Below are 19,223 nucleotides of genomic sequence, written 5' to 3' on the forward strand. Positions count from 1 at the left end.
AGCTTGTGATCCTGGGAATGCTTAACCTGATGTTATTACTGAGTGAACTGGACTCAGATTGCTCAGTTTAATAAACTGTGGTGTGATTGTGCCCTCAAATTCAGGGGAAATTGTGTCTGGTTACCTGCAGAGGGAAGCAGAACTGAGGAATTCTGTCTCCAAGCTCTTTTCTTGCTGTTCCTGTATGACACGGACAGTGAAATTTAATCCTTGGCTTGCCTATCCTTAAGGCTAGCAATAGCTCACCTGTCATGTAAGGGAGAGTTTCACTATTATTAATTGGCATTTTGGGAAGGCTTTGAGATAATGGGGGTGTCATGTAGGTGAGAGTGTTGCACTATATAGCCTGTGCTTTGGGGGGTTGGTGGTTTGTTTTTCCTTTCCCCAGGGGCAGGTCTGTTAAGTGGACTAAAAATGGGAAATCCATTTCTGCTGGCCAAAGCACTAAGAGCTAGGTGAAATACCTCCTATCTGGAAGCCACTTGTATGTGTGTTACAATTAGCTAGCAAAATGTTCCCATGTGAGATTTTCTCCGATTATATAGATTTCGGAAGTTGTGCTTTTACAATTTCACTTGTCAAGGTATTGCTTTTACTGCAGACTTAACAGGTTTATTTCTGGCTCCAGCAGAAAGCAATTACTGCAGCTACCAAAATATTGAGTATTGAACGAGAATGTTCAGCATCAGAATTTCTGGGTTGCTTTTTTTCCCCTGGTGAAGCAGGGTTTGGTGGTGTTATACCAAGATGAATTTGATTTCTGGTGGTTTGATTTTTTTCTTACACTGAGAAACCTCCAAGCTCCCTAAAGGAAACCCAAACCATGGTTGGAGGCTTAATGTGTGTCAGTGTGGGTTTTGTTGGTTTGGTGTGCGTGGGGTAGTTGGTTTTGGTTCTGGCTTTGGTGTGGTGGTTTGGGTTCTGGTGTTCTGGGATTTTGGGGGGTGGGGTTTGGTGGGTTGAGGTGTGCTTTGGTTTGTTTTCTTAAGATTTTTCTTTTGGTACAGCAGCATGTCTTAGTTTGGGTTTTTTATATATGATGGCTAGCCAGAAGAGCTGGTGGTATACTAGTTCTTCTTAAGTTGAAGGTGCAACCAAATCTCAGTTGTGGATACTGTTTTGTGTTCAGGTATCTGCTTTCAATTCAGTCTGGTACTCACTGAAATCAGTGGCAGTGCTCCTATTAGCTTCCTGGGCACACAAACCTTAGTGATTTCAACTGCAATGTAGCCTATGGTTACTCACAGGACTAGAAATAGTGCAACAAACCCTGGATGAATTCTCAAATCTTTCTGGCAACGCGAACTCCTGAGTGTTTTTTGTCAAGAGGTTCTGCCTCTGTTTAGTTAATTTATGTCACTCTTGTTTCATGAGTTTTTCATTAATTTTCTTGTATTATGAGATGATTAAACTGGGCATGCCTATTTGAGCAGCCTTATCTGAACGAAAGAGCTGGTTTAATGAAATTCCTGCTCGGTGGTAATAGAACCCAAATTTTGGCACTCTGACCTGCTACGCAGCCTGACTCTGCCAACTGCAGGCACTGGGTGGTCTGTGTGGGTTGAAGCCAACCAACAGCAGCAGAAGTCCAAGTATGAAATCCTTGCACCAAGCTGCTTTCTGAAAGTGGTGGGACTACAGCATGCGTTCTGTGAGCTATCAAATGAGTCAAGCACGTGGGAAGTCTAACTGCAGCTGGTTTAGGCAAAGAATTGAAAGGCTTCCAAGTATCTTTACTGAAAGCTGGGCTTTTGGAAAGAAACCATGAATGTTTGCTATGTTTGTAGTCCTTGTTTTTTGTTTGACTACTGTGGGCCATAAGGACACTCATAACACTATAATAATTACAGTTTTTAATCCTAGTTCTGCTATGTACCTCCTTAGTGTGTTGGCAGAACTTGACCTCTCTGGTTTCCATCTGTAAAATGGAGATAACAATGCTACTCTGGCTGTTATAAGGGTAGGTGCTTCAATGAGTATGAAAGGGTGATAGCTGAAAAAGCAGCTTAAAGGTGTAGGTATGCCCATGTTGTGTATGCAACCAGAAGGATTTGTGCTCTTAGTTTAAGAGCTGGCAGTATGATAGCCATATAGTGTCATAGCAGGAGGGCTGAAAATGAGGTTATGTGCTTTTAGAGAGAACTCCATAAATCTGTCTCTTCTGTTAGGTGGTAAACATGGTGCTTTTGGGTACGATGAGCTTTGCTGTGTTCCCAGTAGGGGACTGATTCCTCACATATCTGAGTGCATAGCCACTTAGTAACTTCCTAGGCTAAAACATTTTCTTTTGCATAAATCTTAGAGTTTTTGTGTTGTTGGTTGTTTTTTTCCCCCTTATTTTCTTTTTTTTTTAAGAGACCCTGTGTAAGTGAGGTGGAAAAATCACCAGTAGCTGTGATTTGAGTGAAATCCCTGCTGCTAATTACACAGGCTTTTTGCTAAAGGTAGTAAATAGAAATCATTCATGGGTCCTTAGAGGCCTCAAAATCATTCAGTATTCATGGTAAATATATCAGGGAGCTTCATAAGAGAATCATTTTAAAACAAAGCCTGGTCAGCTGTTTAATAATTTACTGATAGTGATAGCAAGGAGAATATCTAATAACTAGCAAGATTGGCTTTCGAGTAGAAAATAAATTAGTGTTAAAGGAGTGTTGTTTCAAAGAATCATAATTACTATTAGTGAAGCATTTGGTTACCACGTCAGTTCTTGATTGCTTTACAAGCACTTACGAAGGCAAAGACACTTTATTCAATTATTTGGGATGAGGCAAAGTGAAATCTGTTCATGTGAAACTCATCTGAAATGGGCAGCACTCTGAACAGCTTTATAAAGCCCAGCCATGAAATAGACATTCTGTCACTGGACTGGGTATGATAATTACCACCAGGCCACACTTGCTGATCTGCCACAGGAGGGGACACTACTTGACTCTGGCCAACTGTACACAGTTATTTAGCTTTTATTTCTAAGAGCTACTCTTAGAATAGCTACAGGAATTTATTGGGAACTACTCATCTGCACAGGAAGTCTTCGTGGTAAGATATCTTGTATCTGTTGGAGATAATATTGGGAAACATGGATTAGAGCCTGTGGAAGAACAGTGAGGTGAGGGGGGAAGTGTGAGCAGTCACAGAATCATAGGGGTTGGAAGGGACCTTGATTATCAGGTCCAACCCCCCTGCCAAAGCATGTTCAGTCCTTGCCTGTGTCCTTCATGCCTTGGGTCTGTTTTGATTGAAGATGTTAAAAATGAGTTGGCCACTGAAATGGCAAGACCAGGGTGTTTTGGTAAATGTGGTTGCTAGGCCCTTAGCCAGATCAAGAACCATAATGTGGAAAATGTACAGAGGTGGCGGCTGGTGCCCCTGTGCTGGACCTGAAGGTTCATCTACAATGGTTGGTGGTGCTCAACTAGGCAGCTTTCAATGGACTGTGCCAAGGTGTGGGATGGTCAAAGAAGGAGGTGAAGTCAAACTAATAAGTAAAGGAAAGGGTGGTTGGGGTTCTTTGAGTTCTCTTACATGTTCTTGGTGTCTAGCACCATACTGGCATGCGGAAAAAAATGTTCTTTTGTTTCCCAAGCTAATAAAGCTCTGCTGTGTGGTTCTGTGTTCCTGCCTCTTCTACTAATGACTGCTAATGGCACACTGCTGTAGCATTGAGAGGAAAATATGGCCTTAATGAACCCTGATGAGTATTTATGTCTTGAAGTGATTTCTTTTTTTGAGGGCACAAGAGTGAAGACTCAAGAATTCTGATTTTTTTTTTTAATGGTGCTCTATATTTCCCAAACACTTGATAAAGTTTATGCTTGGCTGTGGTGCTGTAGTCAATTCCTAACAAAAATGTTTTCTATCATTATGTTAGCTTATACATTTCTCTGTAGATTTTATTAGCTGAGCCTCATGGGCACTCCATTAAAAATGGATGCTCTAGAATTTGCAAGCTTTCTGCATGGGACGTGGTGCACTTCTGTGCTTTTCTGAATGAGTGCATAACGGATGTGATGCTCTAGTCACAACTCATTGGTGTGGTGCTGGGGTTGGTGTTTAGCATGCTGTGCAGGACGAAAGCCTTTTACACCTCCTGCAACTGTTCAGCTGCTGTCTTTATGTGAGCTCAAATCCCTCAGGTGCAACTCATAAGTGAACGATTTATGGTTAACTGTGAGCTAATACACATGATCATATATTTTGACATAAGTGGCTTACTCTGGGTGGTTGGGAGGATAAAATTCTCCTTTTCACTAATGTTTTTGGGCTGTTTCTGCCTCCTAGAGAAGTTCTTACATTGATCATTCCAGTGGTACCTCCACATAACGACGGAGATGCTGCTTGTATCTGCAAAACATGAGTGAAAAACCTGCTGTAGGTTCCCATGCATGAAGTGATGAAGGCTTCTTGCTCTTCTGTTCTGACAAACTGTGCTTCTGTAAATTTGACAAGTTTGGAGCTGTTGAGAGCACTCTTTGCTGACCTCCATTCTTCACCGATTAATTTGAATGACCTTTACCAATATTCTTTTGTTTATCTGAGTTGGGAATTGGTGAAATGTGCCTCATGAAATCTTAACTGCAGAAACCTAATTTGAAAGTTTCTTGGAGGATAGACAGCTAGCTGTGATTTGTCATGCTGAGTTTGATGTATGGGGGGGGGGAGGGAATGACTTTCTGATACGCTAGCTAGTGTCAAATTTGCCATAGCTGTTGATTCTTCTTTCTGTCCCTAAAAATCTAGATAAGATGAGAAAGGTACCACTGAAGTATAATTTGTAGTGGAATAACTGGGAAATACATGGGTACACTGAATATTAATAATTAATCACAAATTAAGCAGACTTGCCTCTGGGAGTTTGGTGTGATGTGGAAGTCAAGTATTCTTACCATGTTTCTTCTTTCTGCTTGAGCATCTCTTTCTTCTTAATATATACAGCTTAATTTCTGTACTAATTGATTACTTGGCTTGTAAGGAGGAGCAGTTTGATTGGCTTTATTGGTGTGGTAGCACGTGATTTAGAGCTGCTAATGTGACTGCTGGGTAAACTGGGGACACAGGAGATGGTGCTGGTTATGCTGCCTTGTCACCTTGTGATGGGCCTCACTGTTTAATTATTAATCATGTTTGTTATAGTTGTTCTGATAGTTCCTTGTGCCAGGCATTGTATCCACAGGCTTTGAGCCCGACAGGTTTCTATTTCCAGGGCAGGTATGTGGCTGGGCTTAACCCAGCCCGTCTCCCAGTCCCGAACTGGGATGTTGGTGGGAGACTGAAACTCAAAGGCTCAATGGTAGAGAGAGAGAAAGAGGGTCTTCCATGGGACAAATCAAGTTGTTCTAATATCAAAGTCATCCCCCACAGGTGCCTTTTGTTTTCAACAACTTTCCAGTTAGCCAGGGCAGCAAGGCTCTTAATTCAGTCTCTTGAGCTGGTGTGAGCCCAGTTAAGAGCGAACTAGGTGATGGCAGTAAGTAGTGTGGGAGTTCCCTTATTTTTAATGAATTTTTGTGAGATAGGAAAAATAAAGAGGAAGGAGAAAGAATGAAGCATCCTGAAATTGCGTGGAGGAGCAGAGGAAGACAGAAATTAAGCTAAAGGAGCAGGGGTGGGGAAGAAATAATCATGTTCAAATTTTAAGAAGGGCTCTGAGTATTTGGGGTGGATTTTTCTTGTTTTTTGGGTACCTCACCTGGCTTCTCTCTGCTCAATTGGAGTATTTATGGTGTCCAACAGCTGAATATTTGAGCATGGCTTATTCTTACCCTGATTTACAAGTAGAATTCTCTTTTGCTACAGGGATGAACTCCTCCCACATGCACATGTGAAGCTAAAGCACAAGGTCTAGGTTGAGTTTCCACTTTCCTCAAAGAAAAAGATTAATGACCAAGTGTAAATACTACTGTACTGGCTGAGAAAAAGAAAAGGTTTTATATAAAGGTGCTAATGCAGTCACCCTTGTTCTGTCACTTCCGTACGTTAGCGGCAGTAAGTGTGCTCTGTCTTTACTACTAGAGATGGGGGAAAGCTCCTGAAAGCTGGAGAGCTGCATTTGAAATTCCCCTTGTGTGTGATTTGTTTTCCTGAGTTTAAGTGACCCTGAAGTATCTTGACCACAATTTATTTTTTTTTAAAGAAATATTCATGAAAGCAGAGCTCATGCTGCTGCCTGCTCCAGACACCAGACTTGGAGAAGGCTTTAACTGGAATGCAACTGTCTGGCCTCTCTTTATAGCTGGCAGATTTGATAGCCATTTCTGAAGATCCCTATGGACTGATAGAATATCACTGCCAGGTGTTTTTCTGAGGTCTCCTCTTGCAATCAGAATTTGAGAGCTGAGGCAGCCACAAATTTCTGTCCCATATCTGGAGGAGGTGCCCCTATTTCTTGTGACCAATGAAAAGGAACCCCCTTCCCCATTTAATGGCAGCCTCCTTTGGAAGCTGTTCAGAACACACCTCTGATAATCCCTGTGTAGTTGAAATCCTCATTTGCCCATAGTGTTAATTCAAGAAAATTTTATCTTGAGCATGACTTGCATGGAAGCTTTTAATGGGAAAAGTGAGGGTTGTCAAGGACTGGATCTTGCGGTGCCTTGTGGTACATATAAGCAATGAAACCCAGGGAAAACATGAGCTATACCTGAGCTTACTCCTGTAGAAACAGCTAAAAATTATAGAATTAATAGAAAAATATTCTACACAGAGAAATATGCTCAAGGTAATAGAGAGTCAGAAGATGGCAGTAATGCCATCCCTCATCTCTCTGCTTTTACCTTGAAAATAAGTTGCAGCCAGCACTGTTAGAGCTGCAGAATTCCAAAACTGGTGAAAGCTCAGCACGACTTGAAAACTATTGAATAAAAATAAAAGTTTGTATAAGCAAATCCATTTCTTCAGGGTCAGCCTTGTCCTTCAGGTTTGCTTTTGTCAAACAACATAGTGGCTTCCTGCAAACGCTGCAGCATCTATTCTGGGTGCTTAAGAAAAAAAACAACCCTCTCTGTTCCCACCAATGCCTGGCTGTGTGTCTGGTCCTGCTCTCTGCAGCCTCCATAGCTGTGCTGCCAATGTGGGCTTCCCTCTGCCTGGATCTGATTTATCTTTTTTGTCCCTGTCATCTCAAGCTGCACACAAGGATTTTTTTTTCACTGCTGAGCTTGCTCAGGTGTTTTCCAAAGGGAATATCCCCTCTCCCAGAACAGGGAGTCTTCTACCTCGTGTCAGCAGCCAGCACAAAGAACCACACGCTCCCTCTCCAGCCTTTTAAAAGCAGCAGAGCCTTTACTAATCTATAGGCAGGCAAATTAAATGCTGCATGTGACCACTGTCACCACAGTTCTGTTAATATTCCCTATAAGTTGAGCTACGACCATGCAAACTCGTGGCTTGTTTTAGGAAGGTGCTTACTGGAGCCCTCTGGCCCTTATTCCACTATATAGAAAGATAAAGGGTGTAAGTCTAAAATCTCCTGTTAAGGGAGATGAGCTTTCTGGGCTGTTTGTTTTCAGGCTGTTTCAATGTTGCCACCTTGCTGTACCTCTATGTGTCTGCCTACAGTGCTAACGGATTGTTTTATCCGTGCTCCAGCATCGCTGGGATAAACTGCTAGAGCCAGGGCATTGGGGGACTTCCAGGAAACATCACTGTGTTCCTGTGTAAAGGTGAATTTGTATTCCTGAATAATTGGTGGCTGGTAGTTAGGTTTGGGTGTTTATCTTCAGAAAGGAAGAAACTTTATTAATGAGGAGGATGTGTGAGAGATCAATGCCGATGTGCATGACATCGATTAATGAGTTCATCATGGAACCAGATTGAAAAAAGCAGCTGGTATCTGTATTTGTGCATGTATTTGTTCCCCTCCTGCAAAGGAAGGGGGAAAGCAGACAAGGTACCACTTAAAGGGTACAGGCAACTGGGCAGAGGTCTTCTCCCCAAGACTGACTGAGCCAGCCTGCTGCGAGCTCCTTGCTGTTTATGGCGATGGGTTTCCTTTCTCTGTGGGGCTGGAGAGCTTGTATGTGCAGGTGTACAGGCAGAAGTGTGGCTGAGCCCTGATGGGAACTGGGGCCAACACTGGAGATCAAGTCGTATTTTTAATAGTAAAAACTGAAATGGAGGATGCAGATGGGTGAAGCCATAAGTGATGTCAGGAGAATGGCACAAGGTGGTAAGTTTGTTTTCTTTAACCCCCCGTTGTCCACCTGTGACAATAAAACCAAGCCACATTCTAGACCTCAATTTCCAGTGCACAATCTAAAGAATTGGAAGTTTTAATTAGCCCTCTGAACATTGCCCCCCAAACCTGCTGATCAATATCTAAGGAAGATGCTGTCAGGTAGTTCTGTAACAGCAGTTGCAAATTGGTTGTGTGTTTATTTGTGAATATATACATGCTATATGCCCTGGGGGAGAAAAAATAGCTTACCATATTGGATCAGGTTGATCTTGATGTGTCCTGAGGGACAAAGGTCTCTATGCACCCATTGGGTGTGTGATGCCACAGAGATGGAACAAAGTTTCTCCTGCTTCTCCAGGAAGCTACTTGTACCCAGGTGACTGAGTGACCTGTGTGCCACCAAAGCAGACAGTGTAACTGTGAAGAGATGGTTTCCTGCCCTTAAAAAGGAGCATGTGGGTTGCAGAGCATTTCTTTTGGTTTTGGGTGTCCATTGGGAGCAGATGTAACCTGGCCATGGCCTGTGAGCTGGAGATACAGGAGATACTGGATTCTCTACAGGCTGTTGGATGAGTTCCTCCATGCTTCTATTTTAGCCTGGTAACAGGCCTGGATATTTATGGACTAACTTGTTTGTTAAATACTTCACAAACATACTTATTGATTCAAGCCCATGAGCTGATATTTTTGTATAGGTTTTCTTGGTTAAATGCATTTAGTGTTATGATGTGACAGTGCCTTCAGTTGTTTAGCACTTTGTTTTCTGGGGGCAAGCCACATCATTGTGGGTGAGTAAAACTAAGGTTTAAATTCTCTTCTCTCATCTGACACAGTGAGGGAACAGTTTTATGGAGTCAAGAAGCCCCGAGCCACAGGCTCAAGGAAACTTCAGAACTTCTGTTAATGTTTCTGTTTTTTAAGCTGCTTGATCTTTCTTGAGTGTGTTAGTAACAGCAAAATAAGATAGGATGAGACACACTAGAGTGGGGTCACAATATTGTTTTATTTAAATGGCAGAGGAGACACTAGCCCAGAAAAGTAGAGATATCAAGCAAGTCCTTTTAGCTCTTGGTGCTAAGTCAAAGGCCACAGATTGATATATAAGCATGTGGAGTCATGTGTGTTAGTTCCTGGGTAGTGTCAGAGTTGTGGAGCACAGCTTGTCCCTGCCTTGCCTGATGGTTCATCACCAACATCATGGCCCTGTTTGAATTTCAGGGGTTCCCTGGGCTGCAAATGAGTTACATTGATGGTATGTCTGTTAATTTTTACATTATATGTTCTTGATCTTCAGCATTTTTTCCTCATTGCCCTTCTCCAGTGGTAACTCTTTCTAATAGCTGGGTTTCATCCCACTGCTACGCATCCAGTCCTCAAAGATGCTGTCATCTGGAAGACTATGTCAATCTTCTTGTATTACAAATACCTATTGATTACAAATACCTATTGATTACAAATACCTATCATCAGTATATTCTATTAGAAGATAACCAGTGGTATTAATGTAAATATTGAACTTTAACAAGACTTTCAAAGTACCTGGCCATTAACCTCATGTCCCTGTGGTCTCTTAATCTTGTTGCCTTTCTTTTAGGGCTTTTCCTTGCTGTATGTGTTAGTTTTCTCTACTTTCACAACTGGATGTTCAGGTGAAACATTGATAGATGTGACCTGATTGTATTTACATAATTACCTGTGCTGTGAGTAGTTTTGTTGGTTTTTTGATGTTTAAGGTTGGATCTGCCTTACCTCCATTTGAATATCCATGCTGTGGCTTAAACTATTCTTTGTTCAGTTCTACAACATTCATTCTTTCATAACTTCTATCAAAGGCCTTGTGCACTGTGGGAAGATAAGTGGCTCCAGAGCTGACACTGCTTGTTATTCAGCAGTTAGATTATTACCAGTGCAGGTTTGTCATTAACCAAAATACTCACTTTGGGGGTTGTGTTTTGTGCTAATATCTGCCTACTTGTTGTTTATCCTGTCCTCACTGCAGTCATCCTTCATCTTATCGTATACTTCATTTTCCTTTTCCATAAGAAAGTGGTTTTGAGCTCAGGCAATCCTTTAAGAGGTTTCAGCCTGACTTTAGCTCAGCTTCCCACTATCGATGTCTAAGATGTAGTTGTCTCCTCTGCTCAGTCCTTCGCCCAGGTTCTTATAGACTCTTTACTTCTAACCCCTGCCTGCTTATCTGGTTGGAGGGAAGGATCTTCTCCTCTACCCTTCACCTTTTTGGTTTTTTTTTCCTGAGGCTGACACCTTTCCTTGGGACAAGTATTAAACTTTTCTGCTTTCCATTCTCTAAAGCTCCTTGGACCTCAGTAAATCACTTAGTTTATCAAGTTTTTATCACTTTAAACACAAATTGCAGATATGCTTTTGTTTCTTCCCTTTTCCTTAGTTTATATGGAAACAACTGGTGATGACTTGATTTAGGGTGGCGTTTGCAGCTTGTTCTTTGCTGTTGTGGGTTTTTTGCTTCTTACCAGCACTGTCTCTGTTTAAAGGCTGTTTTATTATCCAAGCAATTTGCATCAATACAGAACTATTCTAGCAGCTTCTGACTGCCTACTGTGCTGGCTGGATCCTTTCTGCTACCTAACAGACTACTTAGTGATGATTTCTCTCTCCTTGCTGTCCTGCTCTCTCCTTTTGTTTATCTCTAACTTGCACACTTGTTTGTGATCATACTTTTGCTCAACAAGAGTGGTGTGCCATCATTTTTTTAGGTGATGACGCTGAAGGGGCCACGTTTTGTTTACTGGAGGGCTTTTTTGGGCTGGGGTGGGATTTGAATGAAATTTGGACCTTCTCAAACTAGGGCTTGGATAGGGTTGTTGGGTGTGTGGGTTTTATCAGTGGCAAACTGGTGTTTTCTCTAGTATGTGAACCTTGGCTGGCAGGGTAATGCTCTCACTTGACTGGGAAAGGGTTGTAACGTAGAATTTTTCAATGGTGACTTAATGTCAGGCTTGGCCCTTCCATCCTAAAACAACAGACCTACTCACCTGATGAACATGACACTTGGGGTTTGGTGGGTTTTTTGGTCTTTCCTAGTCATTGAACAGGTAAGGGTGACAGCTGGGTGTGTGCTCTGTTTGTAAGCAGTACTCTCCCTCTACTGCCGGTTGTTTGCCTTCTCCCTGCTGCCTTCAGGGTGCTGTGGCCCTGCTACACCCCTCGCTCTGCCCGAGGAGGCACGGGGTGGGTGGGCTGCTGTGTGTCTGCGATGCCTTCAGGGAGGCAGAAATGTGTCCCTGGTCAGAACGTGCCGGGATGGCTCCTGTGGGCTTCCAGAGCCCTCGGGGAAAACCATCCTCGCGCTTCGTGTGCGACTCGTAAGGCTCTGGAGCCCTGGGGTGTTTCACGTGAAATGCAAACCGGCGGCTTTAAGCGCAGCCCGGCTCGTTTCTCTCCCGGCTCCGGGCCCGGGCCGAAAGCAGAGCCCGGGAGCGGCCCGGTGCCGCGGGCCCGGCCCCGCTCGCTGGGTCCTGCCGTCGGGCCGCGGGTCTCGGAGGCTCCGTCCGTCCCCGCAGCCGAGGGGAGCGGGCGGGGCGGGGGACCCACCGCCGGTACAACACCCCCCCCTACGGGCGGACCCCGCCGGTGCCGTCCGCGGTCGGAGCGAAGGGGGCTGCGGGGGCCGGGGAGGGGGGTTACACGGCCCGAGGGGCAGCGTTAGGTTTAATGAGGAAACGGCGCTCGGTTAAACCTGGAGCGCTGTGAGCGAAAGCGTGCCCGGCGCCGCTGGAACGCCTCCTGGAAGTTGAGTTACTGTCTCAAATAATCATCTCCGTAGCGGGGAACTGCACAGGGGCTTTATCCTGGCGGTGGTACAGCTTTGCTTCTCCTGTGCGAATTCCAGCTCAGATGGCTGATGGATATCGCTCTCGTTCTGTAGTCCCCGTCCGTGTCGTGCCGTGTCCCCTCCTTGCGAGAGGCATGCTTTTTTGGTAAAGAAGTTGCCCGTGGAAGGCGATTGCTTTAGAACGTTGTTCAAGACTGTCCCTGACCGTGCAAAGCCTACCCGGTGTGATTAGGTATTTAGCAGCTGGCTCTCCGAAAGTAAAGTGAATAATCGCGGAAATTACTATTTTCAGCTGCACATGCCCGTAAAGCTGCTCCTAACAGCCGCTCCGACAAAGGACCCTCTGAAAGCTGCAGTTTCTCACCCGCCTGGCTCTAGCAGAGGGTCGCTCCCTCCCTCCCCATCCCCGCGCCCAGCCACAATCCCATCCTCCGGTTCATGCAACACCCTGCATTTACTCTCCCTCCCCGCTGGAAACAGGGCAGGAGCAGGAAACCTAGATTTGCTGGCAAGATGCTGTACTTTGCAAGCCGCTGCCGATAGGAGATTTCTGTGTGTGCAGCTGGGCTTGAAAAGGGATTAAAAAAACCCACCCAACCAACCCGAAACCACCCCCCTGCCCAGCCACTGAGGAAGCCTTTTAATCCGTGGGAGGGGGCACCGGGGGTTGCTGCCCCTCGCCGCGGCGGGGCAGCGGGGCCGGCTCTGCGCGGGCGCGGCCGGCGCTGGGCTCGGGGGGAGCCTCCCGCCCGCCTCCCGCCCGCTCCCCGCGCCTCCCGCCGCCACTTCGGCGGCTCCTCCGAACGGCACCGCGGCTCCGGCTGCCGGGGCCGCCGCCGCCGCGCCCGAGCCACCAATGCGGGGGATATTTTCAGGGAGGCAGCGGCACCGCGGCAGCAGCGGGGAGGGCAGGTGAACTCCGGGGAAGGATGACCGGCGTCGCCGCGATCGTCTTTCTCCTGCAGCTCTTGCCCAAGGCGGAGGGACAGGTCTTCGCAGGTGAGTGCTGCCCGGCCCGCCCGCAGCCCCGCCGAGGCTGCCCGCTCCCCCGCGGTGCGGCTCTCCCCGCCGACCGGTTCCTTGCTCGGTTCCCTCTCCAGCTCCCCCCCTCCCCACCCTCCGGGGCATCCATCCCCCCCGCTGCGGGGCGTGCGAGCCCCGGGGCAGGCAGCGCTTCCCGCCAGCCCCCAACTCTTCGCCTCGTCCCTTCCTTCCAGCCCCTCGGCCTCGCAGGGAGCCGCTCCCCGTGCGGTCCCCGGAGCCGGCGGGGATGGAAACGCGCCTGGGAAGGCGGCTGGTCGGCGGGGGAAGGAGCAGGCTTGTTAAAAGTCGCTCTCCGGCGAGGCGCGCTCGCTGGCCGAGCCCCGGCGCTGCCGCGGAGCCGGTGCCGGGCTGTGGCGGGTTTCGCCGTGCGCGCTGGGCTCCGCGGGGATGCGCGCTTCGGACCGGGGAGGCTGGCTCCTCGGAAAGTTGGCGTGCTGTGAGGCGGAAGCATCGCCTTTATTCTTGGATTCGCGACACTTGAGACCTCTTTTTTTGTGGCAGCAAACGGTCCTTTCCTAGTCTAAGCCGGGAGTTGGGTGCTGGAGGCTGGACAGCTCGGGGAGTCGGTGCCTTTTCCCTCAGCCCGTCGCTGGGGCTTGGGGCTCTTCTCAGAAGTTTACCGGCAGTTTTTCCTCCCCTCGCATCTCACAGCTCAAGTAACTTTCTCGGGGGTCTCAGCTACTCGGACTGGCGCCTTCCCAGTTGTCGCTTTCCCTGCCACTGATGTTAAGGAATACTTTGCTCCATGGCATGTGTACATTAATAGCAGCCAGCTATTTTCCTCCTCCTCCAAGTTCCTTTAGGCGTAGTTTGAATTACTTGGAGATGACAGGTGCTTATCGAGCTAGCTTTCTCCTCTTGTACTCTCATGTAGGTAAACCAAATACATGTGTGGCTTTGTTTTTTCCCTTGGATCTTTTAATACGGCTTTTATTTTCTCTCGTCGTGGTTTTTCTTTATATTAAAAAATAACCAGTTATAACTTTATCTCCTGACTTACATATCTAGCTTTCTAAAAGGTTTTTTAAAACATTTTTATTTATTTTTCCTGTCTGTGTATTTAAGACAAGTAAAAATTCTCCCTGCAGCTGCACCTAGGGATAAATCTCCGTGCCCTGATGCTCGCTTTCATACCTCCAACATGCCCAAGTTTAGCTCATTTCAAAGAGTGGAAGATTTTTTCTTCGTTAAGCCTGAGAGCTCTGATGGCTTTGGCTGCCTTAAAACAAAAATAGTGCAGAGTGTAGGAGATGCTGAGCATGCAGCTGGAGCACCGTGTATATACCTTTAACTCATCAGTGCAATGTGGCCCCAAAGTTTGGGGTGTGCTGAGGAGACCCCGGTCAGCTCGGGGATGTGGATGCTGTAATCAATCCCTCGTGGCTTAACACCCCCGTGGTATCTTGTTTATATTGCTAGGCAACTGCACCGATCCACAGATTTATTAGAAAGGCTGGGAAATCTAACCTAGTTAAAGAGCTGCTCTGAGTAAGCAATATGTGGAGCTTCCCCCCCTCTTTTCCTTCTTTTCTCTCTTACAACTGTGTTTTCGTGTTCTTGACACTTGTCACGTCAATTCAGACGAGATCCTCGGCTTCTGATGAATCACGTAGCCAGGTGCTTGCAAAGGAGGGTGCTTGGGAACATGGCAAAGTTTGAAGGGGGCAGAGAACGCTTGGAGGAAAGGACGGAGTAATAGGGGCTTTGGGAGGTGGAACACATGCGAACTTAGGGGCTGGCTGGTTGGTTTTGTTTTCAGAAAGCCATGAAATATTTCGTTTCAATCATCCTTTCGGTACAAATAGTGACCCCGAGGCTTTCTAACCGGTAGTGTCACCTCCCAGCTCCCCGTCTCGGGGTGCTGCTTGCCCCCCAAAACACGAGGAGCCGAGTCTCAGGATCTTCTGTGCTGCTTCTCTGGGTGAAGCTAAAAAGCAAAGTTTCTCCTCTTGGCCTCCATGCCTGGTAGGAAGCGTAGCGGGCTGCGCTCAGTCCATAGAGCTGATATTTTTAGTGTAACCCCCGAGTTTTCCCCCACGCGCTTTGTCTCCAGAATTCCGGTGAAGTTTGGGGCCCCGCTGATGCCGCCGGTGCACTCTCGCAGCTTCCATGGGGTGGTGCTGTCTCCATAACTATAAGGATGCAAATGCCTCCTGTCTCTTTCTGATTGAATTATTTTTTCAAAGCCTAAAGCGTTTATTCAGCAGCCTTTTTGTTAAACATATCGAAAAATCACCCTGCGAAGTAGTTGGCTGGGGTTTTTTTTGATTTATTTTCTTATGCGATAGTTGGGTTAAGGAGTGGGAAAGGCACAAACTGAGACAAGATGCTATTTCATCCCTCCCCAACTTGCACAACTGCAGCTGCTGCTTTGCATTACCCACAGCATAGAACATCAGGAATACCATGAAGTGACGGCAGAAGGCAATTCTTCCTGGAATACCTAGTTTTGTATCAAGGGAGCTGGTTTAACACTTACTTCTTTCTGTAATTTCTGTATTGCTCTATTTATAACTCTTCTCCCCAGCAATGCCTTTCGGTTGCCTGCAGTCTCTATTTATTTATAGCTGAAGCTGTGCTTTTGAGGTTCTGAACTTTGTCAGCTTTGGGGTCAGCTAGTAATTTAATTCATCCACTTTCCCACAGAAGAGACAGAAGTAATGCCAGATAATTCTAGTAATTGCTGATAATTTCTTTCAGGTTTTCAGAAATTAAGGAACTTTGCTTATAGGGAAGTTTTTTCCTGTAAAGCACGTGTGCAGCTGTTCTCCCCCCCAAATACACAGAGCATTCTCACAGTTGCTGTGTGCTCTGCTCCAGTCTGTTCTGTGTGAGCTTCTCACACAACAGAGTGAAGAATTGAGAGATTAGAATCACCTGGAGCTGTGAAAAAGCATTTGGGGAAAGTAGGAGAGTGGGCTTTCCATTGGGACCCCTCACCTGAGCACCAGATTACCCTAATGCTTGGGTTTTTTTTTATATGAGTGTTTTATTTCTTTTCATGATCCTGCTCCTTGTTTCTCTGGTCGAGCTCCCAACTGGATGTGTAGCTGTTGGCTTTCACTGACTGCTGCCCCAACTGATGTCTCATTGCATGTGGTTTGCCCAGGGAAGGGACAAACATGGTTTGTTCGGGCAAGGGCACAGGCTGCAAGGAAATTTGGGGGGCGGGGGGGAGAGGGGAGGGAGGAAGATGAATTTACTGGGAGTTCATTTACTCACAGATTTTGCTGTCAGTAAATTGGCAATGAAAAATGGATGTTCCTGAGCAAGATACTCTGTGTGGCAATTGTTAACAACGCAGCCATTTAACTCCATAATCACTTTTCACTCCCTCTGGGGAGCTGTTAGCACTACAATTCAACTTTATTTTTCATTCTTGGCTGGCTTAATTTGCTTTCTAATACATAAACAATTAATATTAAAAAGGTGGTGACGTGAAGCTGCCTGTTTCGACAGCGACAGGGCAGCCTGGGTGCCAAGGCAGATGTGAGTCTGAGTGATAATCCCTCTCTTTTTACAGAGGCAGAGCCCTCTTCCTACCCTCCACCCTTCTGAGGTCCCTCAGCTCTGCTTTTTTTGTTTAATTGTACTTTTTTTTTGGTCTGCTGTGTTCTATGTGCAGGCCCACATGCTCTAGTTTTCATTAATATTATGGGAATGATTTGGGACACTTATTGTAGAATATTATAGTATTTTTTTAGAAGGCACCATCATCTGTTGCCATGGAAACCCGTATAGTGGTAAAGATGTAGGTCTGAGGCTTTGTGAACCTCAAAGATATGGACAAGGGATGTTTCTTACGGGAACAATGACTTTTGCATGTAAAATCTAGTTAAGTGGAGAAAAGAAAGGGAAATAAATTGATCTGTTCAGCATTGCACTGACAATCCTCCTTTTGAATCGCATTCTGCATAGGAGGATCAGTGTCTCTGATTCTCTGTATGGGTTGTTTTTTTTAAGCTCATTATTTATCATAATAGTTGTTTTATGCCTCTGGTAATTCTCATTGTAGTTTTTATAAATGAGGCAAATTAATGTGTATTGGCAGGTATTGTTCTTTGCTTGAATGGAAAATGCTGAATGTAGAATTGGAGAGATGTACCAAGTTAGTGCTGGAGCTTCAATATTTTGGCAATGAGCAATTTGAGACTCACTTAATGTGGCCCTAATAAGGGGGGGAAAAACCCAAAGCAGATGTAATCTGAAATCTACCTACCAAAATCTGATGGAGGTATATATGGATTTGCTCACTACTGTGAGCAGTAAGCAACAATACTGATCTGTTTTGTCACAGAGATGCTGGAGCCTAGTTAACATTCATAAAAACTCTCATGATGTTTGGGTGACGAGCAGCAGGAGCGTGTGTGTGTTGCTATATAAAGCTTATGTCCTTTAAAGAGATTTCTTAATTCTTTTTTATGGAAAATGCTTCAGTCTGTTTCCTCAGTGTCTTGTAGCAGATAGATAAAACATGTAATGAACCTCCTGAAACGTGCTGGTAGGTGTTCACAGATGAGACTCTCCTTGGAGAGAGTTTAAAGAGCAGCAGCGGTCGCCCTCTGCTAAAAACAGACCCAAGTGGTAGTCAGGTTCCCGCTGCGATGCGAGGAACCTCCTGTGGCCTCTGTACTGGAGAGCTCCACTTCCCTGGAGAACAGCTCGTGGGTTGATGTTTCTTGGCACTCTGCTGCCATTCTTCAGAAGGTTCCTGTGCACTTGGCTCTTACAGTATTCCTGAACGTTTTATGGAGCAGGTATCGCTGGGCTCATTCAAGCCGGTGTGTTTGGCCAAGAGTTGCTTGTTTGTGGTACTATTCTTGTTTCCCAGTGCTCTGATTTTTCTTCTGCTGGGTGTGTTCCCTGTTTGTACTGGCTAGTGCTGCTTGGGTATCACTTCATTTGCTTTGGGAGGGAAATCCTTTCCCATCTGACCTCTTGCCTCCTTGTCCCTGTGTATCCCCATACTTCGGAAAGCCACTTGCCTCCCACCTCCTAGCTCCTTCCAGCCAAACTCAAAGGTGAAGAGCAACCCCGTGTACACCAAAGCAGACACTTGAAGGCGAATGCTGCTGGAGGCATCAGTAAGGGCTTCTTACAGCCCAGCCTGATCTTTCCATACGCTCACAATTATGTAACAAGCAATTGCTTCTAGTGTTCGTTATTGCAGGCTCGAAAGATCGTATATCTTCATGGTGGAAGAGACAATTACTGTCTTAATCAGACTATACATCATTTAATCAGACCCACTTGTTTTTTAATATCCGATAAATACATCCCATCAATCATACCACAGTTCAGAGATGTTTGGAAGCTTTGTGAGCTGGATGGCCAGTATTGCACATTCCAGATGCAGATGCTGGTAAGTCAGTTAAAGCAACTGAGGACCTGTGGCTGGGGGTTGGAACTGTATGATCCTTGGGGTCCCTTCCAACCCAGACCATTCTATGATTGGGGGTTGGACCCGATGATCTCTGGAGGTCCCTTCCAATCCCTATGATTCTGTGATTCTATGACCTTTGGATAAAGATGACTGTATATGTTGTTGAATGCTGGGGTTACAGATGATGTATTTCTGGAGAGCACAAGCATGTCCCCCTGTGAACAAGGCCCAGTAACTAGGACAGAAACCCCAGGAAGAGGGAATGTACTTGGTGCTTGGTCTCCTGGATTTCCTGTTTTCTTTTAACTAGTGCTTGTAAATCAAAGGCCAGCCCCTTGATTTCTTCTCCAGATAGATCTCCCTGGGACTGCGGGCTTGGGAATTCAAGCTGACTTATTGAATTCTGGCACAGCTTGAAGCAGTGCAGCTCATGGAGTTAAAGAATGATTGAGCTGCTTGTGAATTTTGGGAGGATGGGGCCTGGCTCTTGTTCCTTGATCTCTTTTCATTCATTTCAGGAGGGCGGTGGGGTTTGACAGCTGATGATGTGTGGGTGCAGATGGATGCTGCAGCTTGAACAATCTATAGTCACACAAATATCTTTGGCTATGCGGTTTCCTTTGCACTGGAAACACTTGCAGTGTCCCATAGCTCATCTTTTGTGAGCTGAAGTGTCTTCAGGTCCCACATAAGAGGAAACAGTTTACCATGTGTTTTTATGTACATCCTTGTCATAATCCTTGCTTCACTCCCAGGTAGTAACTCTGTGAAGTGATGGGGATGCAGCTCTTGGCTGCTAATTCAGC

At 45.8% G+C, this 19,223-nt stretch overlaps 1 protein-coding gene across 1 annotated transcript in view; it reads left to right on the top strand.

The window, feature by feature from the left end:
• Positions 1 to 12,919: 12,919 nt before the first annotated feature.
• Positions 12,920 to 19,223, top strand: part of PTPRT (protein tyrosine phosphatase receptor type T) — a gene marked incomplete at both ends in the record, with an annotated part of 469,343 nt that continues 463,039 nt past the window's right edge. The window contains one exon of the mRNA XM_084271566.1: positions 12,920 to 12,989. Within this exon, the coding sequence (XP_084127692.1) occupies positions 12,920 to 12,989 (70 nt within the window). The remainder of the gene's footprint in view (positions 12,990 to 19,223) is intronic.

This window comes from Gallinula chloropus (genome assembly GCF_964237585.1).
Source record: "Gallinula chloropus genome assembly, chromosome: 16".
In the NCBI taxonomy this organism is placed as follows: Eukaryota; Metazoa; Chordata; class Aves; order Gruiformes; family Rallidae; genus Gallinula; species Gallinula chloropus.